Consider the following 7,139-nt stretch of genomic DNA (forward strand, 5'->3'; position numbering starts at 1 on the left):
ATGTTTTTCTTTAGCTTAATGATATAATTGTCTTAAAGACATTTTTGACCATTTTCGGGAGACAGAAAAAGACAACAAATGCAACAAAATCGAATCTACACAAACATAAAGAAGAAACACAATTTTAAGCAAGCACATTGCTATTTTTTATTGCTGTTGTTACAGTACATTAACATACAAATGACTTTGGCAGTAATGCTATTAGGCCAACCATATTTTTCTCTTAATTCCCTTATGAGGAGAGTCAAGCTAAGCTTTTATCGATCCTTTATCTTCCAATGAATTGATTTTTGGTGAGTTTGTATGCGCAATGCTGATTATACTTCTTTATCGTCTGTGTTCTGAAGTGCAGTGGCTGTGACCACAATCACCTCGTTCACTTAGTTGTCTTTCTCAACTCTCAAGCATACTTAAACATGGTCACAGGGGGAAAGGGGGATGAGGATTGAACCCACAATCTTCATATTTGGACAAAACCATTAAGGCAAGCCGCAATGCAGGATGGTGGTTTTATGCAATTTACATTTTTATCCCAATTCCAACATGTCTGACCCCAGGGGGCATTCACCTTTTCAAGTTTCCGCTTTACTTGCCCTGCTTTGAGCATGAGCCTCACTCACGCTTGGCTGTGGGGCTGAAAACCACCTCTAATGTTGTTGCCAGTTTGTCTTTGGGCGGCATTCCAGCATGCAATTTAGGATTGAGTGAAAAGTATCACAAATATACCAAAAAGTACACACACTGAAAATAAGCAGCGCTGCTGCTGGAAACACCTGAAAGCTTCTTTTTTTTTCGTTAGTGGATGAATTTGACCAGTGAGTCGCACATTCCTGGGTGAAAACCTCTTATTGAATTAGAGAACTTGTGAGGAGTGAACCTTTTATAGTTCCCTGTATACACCAGACCAGTTAGACTTTTAATTCGGTATGATACTATGTATTTCTGCATGCAACTTTGGTAAATATCAAGCCCTTAAAAATTGAGGAACTCTATGATAAATGCCTTTTTTTTATTTCATTAACTCATTCACTGCCTTTGACGGCCATTTATTAGTTTCACATTTTTTCCTCTTTTGTTAACAAGAGTATGAAAACCTAGAACATTTTTTTTACTGTACATTTAGAACAGATATAAAATTTGTGATTAATCGTGAGTTAACTATTGAAGTCATGTGATTAAATACAATTAAAAAAATTCTAATCGCCTGATGCCCCTAATAAAAAAAAAAAGAAGAAGAAAAGATTATTAAAAATTAGGGGTGTCAGACGATTAAAATTTTAATTGTAATTAATCGCATGACTTTAATAGTTAACTCGGGATTAATCACAAATTTTATATCTGTTCTAAATGTACAATAAAAAATTATAAGTTTTCATACTCTTTGTTAACAAAAGTGGAAAACAAAAGAAAAACTAATAGAAATTGTTCAAATGAATTTTTGACGTCTATAGCCGTCAATGAACAGTGAATGAGTTAATAAAGCTGAAAGTCTCCATTTTTATTCCAAACCCATTTTGGGATGTATTTTCAAATCAATCTGGATGTAAACGTACCCTCTGACATAATAAACAAAACTTCCTCCAAGTTTACAATCCGAACTGTCAACTGTGATGAGCTGGTCACATCAGACAGAACACTTGTTATTACACCTTCTGGCTTTGACGCGTCCTGCACTGCTTCTGTAAATACGCGGCGATAAGAAAAAGGCTGTTCTTTGTCTCTATGAATACGTCCGCAGAGGGCAGGCCCCGAGAAGCTTCACCTTGAGCTGATAAAAGTGATGAATTATCACTTTGTTTATGCTTCTGCTCAGACTGACAGCGCACTATCAAAGGAGAAGCATATTTTTAGAGTCTTGTAAATCGGAGTGAATTTATGACATCGTGACCCGATGTTTGGTCTTTACATTGGCCCCTACCTGTATAATGCCACTGCATTTTGTTCCATCAGTCTGGATTTGCCCCGCTGACCTCCAACATTAACCCCTCACGTTTGTACACTAAAAAGCAACTTTGAATTTTTTTCCCCTAGATTTGTTTTATTCAAAATTTATTTTTAATAGATTTTTTTTTAATGTCTTTCAAATTGTTTGTAATAATATTTGTATGTTCTTATTTACAGTAAAACAGTGAACCTCTATTATATAATGCAATTAATGTATTTTAAACCATTAATAAATGCATTTTAACTACACTTTAAAAACAGGTGGGTCAAAAATAACCCAACAATGGGTCAAAAAAGGGCCGATCGTCTACTTGGGTCTATTTGACCCAACTTTGAGTCAAGTTTAATCTCACTAATGAACTGAAAAAGCGAGAAACAACAAAATGCTGGTAAAATGGGGAGCTTACTTTTTTTTTTTTTAAGGCTATTTATCAACTCATTCACTGCCATTGACGGCTATAGACGTAAAAAATTCATTTGAACTATTTCTATTCGTTTTTCCCACTTTTGTTGACAAGGGTATGAAAACCTAGATTTTTTTTTTATTGTACATTTAGAACAGATATAAAATGTGTGATTAATCAAGAGTTAACTAGTGAAGTCATGCGTCATTAATTATGATTAAAAAATTGATCGCCTGAAGCCCCTAATTTTTAATAATCTTTTTTTTTTTCTTAAAAAAAAAAAGAAAAGATTCTAAAAAAAATTGGGGCGTAATTTTTTCGTAATTAATAAAAAAAAAAACCTCACAATTAATCACAAATTTTATATATCTGTTCTAAAAAAAATTCTAGGTTTTCATACTCTTGTTCACAAAATTGAGGGAAAATGCTAAACTAATTGAAATTGAAATAAATTTTTGACATCTACAGCCGTCAATGGCAGTGAATGAGTCAATCAACTAAAAATTAAAAATGTTAAAATAAATGGTGAACATCTTACAAATACTGCCAGTATATCAAGATTTTAATCGCAGTTGACTTTACCTCAGTCTACTTACGTCTTCACTAAAGATACCTATTTACAGGTTGTAAGAGTAAAAAGTTGTCTGAAAAATACTCGAGTACAGTAAGAGAGCATTTCTACTTTGTCCCCCGCCCCCTCCCTCCCCCCCCCACACACACACAGGTGATCGTGCAGTCTGGCCGGCAGCCCAGCGTGCTGCAGAAACTGTGTCAGCTGCCCTTCCAGTATTTCAGCCACCCGCGCCTCATCCGCGTGCTCTTCCCCTCGATCATCTCGGCGTGCTACAACAACGGGCCCAACAAGGTCATCCTGCAGCAGGAGATGAGCTGCGTGCTGCTCGCCACCTTCATTCAGGTAAACCGCTCGGCACGCTATCATAATCGCATCGGTGCAAAAAAAAGCGAGTGGTATCAAATAAAAAATTTAAATAAATCTTTCAACGACTATGAGAGCTGTGGTCAATGTGTAACAGGCGCGCTCTTCGCAAAGACGAATGGCTTCCTCGGCTGCCGCTGCTTCGACTTCCGGCAAACACCTTCTTGTCACCTTTATCTTCCTCTGACAACACTCGGCCAAGCCGCACTGTTTGGACGCCGATTAAGCCGCCATTCACAAGGAGACGAGCTATTGTCATTGCTTTCAAACAAAGTCACAATGCACACGCCGTCTCATTGTTGCTTTCGGCCCCGTGGGAGCATTCCTCACAGGGGAAACCTGGATGGATGATGGCTACTTAGTATGCGGGCAAAAATCTTGCCAACAAAAATTACAGTTCATCTACTGAGGCGCTGCAACAAAAAAACTGCGGACCTATACAGGCGCTCCCCTACTTACGAACGAGTTACGTTCCGAGCGATCGTTCGTAAGGTGAATTTGTTCGTAAGTTGCTTCAGCGCTATATTTTGTATTATAATTTATGTTTAAAGCCTATATAAGTATATTGAAGGTTTATATAAGTATGTTTAAGGCTTTTATAAGTAACCTTTATTGGTTTGTACTGAAAAAAACATTTAATAAAATGGAGAGAATACGTACAGTGCTGTACTGTACTACGTATGTTAGAGAGAGAGAGCGAAAGACACACACAGTATGTACATGTACGTAATAAGATAAATAAAATGAAGTCTAACTTACTTTTGGAAGATGTACTCGATGCTTAAGGAGATGATGGAGGAGGATTTTATATCATGAGAGGGTCTTCGTCGTTGCTGGAATGGGCTTTAAAAGTTACTTCCTCCTTCATGGGGACAGGCGTTTCTTCCTCTTCCTCCTCGACACGTTGCTGAGCCTCCAATGCTGGGTGAGCTCTCACAGCGCCAAGCGTCGGTATTAGCGGCGGAAAGAAGCACTACTCGGAAAAAGGCGCGCATACAAAATCGAATTTACCGAACATTTTTCGACATACTGTACGCGCAGACATGTTCGTATGTACCGTTGTTCGTAACTCGAATGTTCGTAAGTAGGGGAGCGTCTGTATTGGATTTTAGGCTCTATTGTGTATTTTTATTTTATTTTATTTTTTTTGAACCACAAAAACAGGGTGCAATTGTCAAGGGAAGAGCTTATGGCTTCAAAGATGTGAGAATAAGAAGAGATGGAGGATATTTTGAAAAGCTTTTGCCAATGTCCGATCGCCCTATCAGAGACTCTCCACACTACAACCATTAAAAATATAGTTACGTGTAATTGTAAAACACAAAATATGTTTAGGTATACTGTATAGTGTCACTATCAAGGAGAAATGTCCACATTTGGTCAATTTCAGATTTTTTCCCACAAATCTACATCTTTTGATCAGTCCCCACGCTCCTCTATTTAAGATTTAAGATCCTTTTTAAGATACAAAGGGAAATGGAAACTCTTAATTCTGTCAATATTTATTTGCCTACTGTATATTAGCTCCAGTTACTAAATGAAGCTCTGAATTCAACTTGAATTCATGTGATTTTTGAAACTCTAATCTCAATGAAAATGTTAACTTCTTTTTTTTTATTCTTATTATTAATCCACAGGATTGTGCTACAAATGAGAAGCAATGTGACACAAAAATAAAGCAAAGTGGTAAGTCACACACACAACAGTTATTTTCCTATGGAATGCTAACCCAATGTTGAAGTCGTTATTATAGTTAAAAAATATCGGTATCGGCCCTTTTTTTTTTTTATCTGACCGCCAATATAAAGTAAATCTAAAACAATTTTAATCTCAGGGAGCTATTTATTTAAATTTTCAATTAACTTTCATAAGAGATGCTACTGACCCTGAAAACCTTCTGAACCAAAGAAATGTGAAAGATTTCAGGTATTTTTAAATTTTAGGAAAAAAAATTTTACTGTAAAAAAAACTAGAGAGTTATGGCATTTACTTCCTTAAGTCTCCAATTAAATTTTTAAGACGTACTAATACCCTGAATGTTTTGTTAGAAATTTAAAAGGATGTTAATTGTCTAAGAAGAAAAAAGCTTCTAGATTTTGAAAAGTCTGAAAAACGGTTTAATAAATATGCAATAAAACATTTTAACCGTCAAGATTGGAATTTGTATTTTAAAGAAGATTGATGCCAATACCCCCCCCCCCCTTTTTTTTTTGACAAAAAATTAATATTGGCTTCAAATATCGGTTAGCAGCCTCCTTGACTACAAGTACTAATAATCGGCATCAGTATCGGCCCTGAAAAAAACATGTACAGTATCTGTCTATCTCTAGTTAACTCATTCACTGCCAATTGACGGCTATAGACTTATAAACGTAAAAAATGTAAACTATTTCTATTAGTTAAACATTTTTTTCCACTTTTGTTAACAAGAGTATGAAAACCTAGAAAAAAAATATGTACATTTAGAACAGATAGAAAATGTTTGATTAATTGTGAGTTAACTATTAAAGAAAAAAATAATAATCTCCTGACGCCCCTAATTTTTAATTATCTTTTCTTTAAAAAAAATATATATATATTTTAAAAAAATGTCTAGGTTTTCATACTTTTGTTAACTAAAATGGGAAAAAAATATTAAACTAATAGAAATAGTTTACATTTTTTACGTTTATAGGCGTCAATGGCAGTGAATGAGTTAATATCTGTATGGAAAACAAAAATATAAAACAAGTGAAAAACGGCAAGTACGGATGTAACGGAACGTGCTTTCTTGTACTTTGTATGTGGCTCCCATCATAAAGCGGGAATGTTGATTTGTGAATAATCAGGTTTTATCACCTGTACACTCACACAGTTCATTATTATGTACATGTGTGTCTTTCCCGTCTCCCGCATGCAGCACTCCAGCAACTGGATTACTGCGAGTTGCCCAACCGCTTCCCTCGAGACCAGTGGGAATCAGCGCTGCAGTTTTTCCTCAAAAAGCAGGACGAGTAACGGACTTTCCTGTTTCAAATGTAAAAAAAATAAATAAATAAATGTGGAAGCCTTATTCTGCATTGGTGCACCTGCTGGGAAAGCAGACTGATGTGCATGATGAATTTGCACCAAATATCTTCTTTGTATATTGCAGTTAAAGAGCAACAAATGTTTGTTTCTGTTCTGGAAACGTCATTAATTTATTACATTTGTCCAATTTTGTACTCATCCTATGCCAGATGTGACCGCCAATATTTGCAAATGTGTTTAGAATGTTTTTTCTAGCTGGCATCGTTCGGTTTCTTCCTCAAGAATGTAAAACACTAATCAGTTCACTGTTAACGCACAGAATACATATTTATGTTAATGCTTCATTATAGCTTGTATAAATGTATATAATAAAAGTTCTTCCTGCTCAAATTTGCTTTTTTTTTGCTTGTTTCAATCATCAAATATTGAAAATATGGTTTCTTTTAAATGACTGTAAATCATTTGAGATTCATTCACTGCTGCACTTGATAAAAATAATTTGAAATTGAATTGCAATGCGTCTTAATTTGCAGGTAAGACAAAAATGAACAGGTTAAAATGCAAATTCTATCATAAATTGGAAACCGCTTATTTGTCCTTCAATGTTGCATAAGTGCTGCAGCACCGTTGGCTGAGCTGATCTTAAACATGGGTCGGTCTCCGTTTCCTGGCACTGATAAAAGCGGATCCTCCCAAACAAATTGCGAAGGTGTTGTGTGTCAAGCCCGGCTTGACCCGCCTGCTCCCTCTTGTCCAGCGGCTATTTGCCGTGCCGCATTCCTACTGGAAGGAAAATAAACTCAGGACACGCCAAGATGCGTCCGCGGGCGGCGTGGAGTGCCCCC

The 7,139-nt window shown here is 36.2% G+C and overlaps 1 protein-coding gene across 4 annotated transcripts in view; it reads left to right on the forward strand.

Moving 5' to 3' along the window:
- scaper (S-phase cyclin A-associated protein in the ER) overlaps positions 1–6,684 on the forward strand; it is a 57,343-nt gene extending 50,659 nt beyond the window's left edge. For all 4 annotated transcript variants that reach the window (XM_077567341.1, XM_077567344.1, XM_077567342.1 and 1 more), the window contains 3 exons: positions 3,073–3,264; positions 4,923–4,971; positions 6,185–6,684. In XM_077567341.1, coding sequence (XP_077423467.1) covers positions 3,073–3,264; positions 4,923–4,971; positions 6,185–6,282 — 339 coding nt within the window. In that variant the 3' untranslated portion in view covers positions 6,283–6,684. The remainder of the gene's footprint in view (positions 1–3,072; positions 3,265–4,922; positions 4,972–6,184) is intronic.
- Positions 6,685–7,139: the final 455 nt, after the last annotated feature.

This window comes from Vanacampus margaritifer, chromosome 6 (assembly GCF_051991255.1).
Source record: "Vanacampus margaritifer isolate UIUO_Vmar chromosome 6, RoL_Vmar_1.0, whole genome shotgun sequence".
Lineage (NCBI taxonomy): Eukaryota > Metazoa > Chordata > Actinopteri > Syngnathiformes > Syngnathidae > Vanacampus > Vanacampus margaritifer.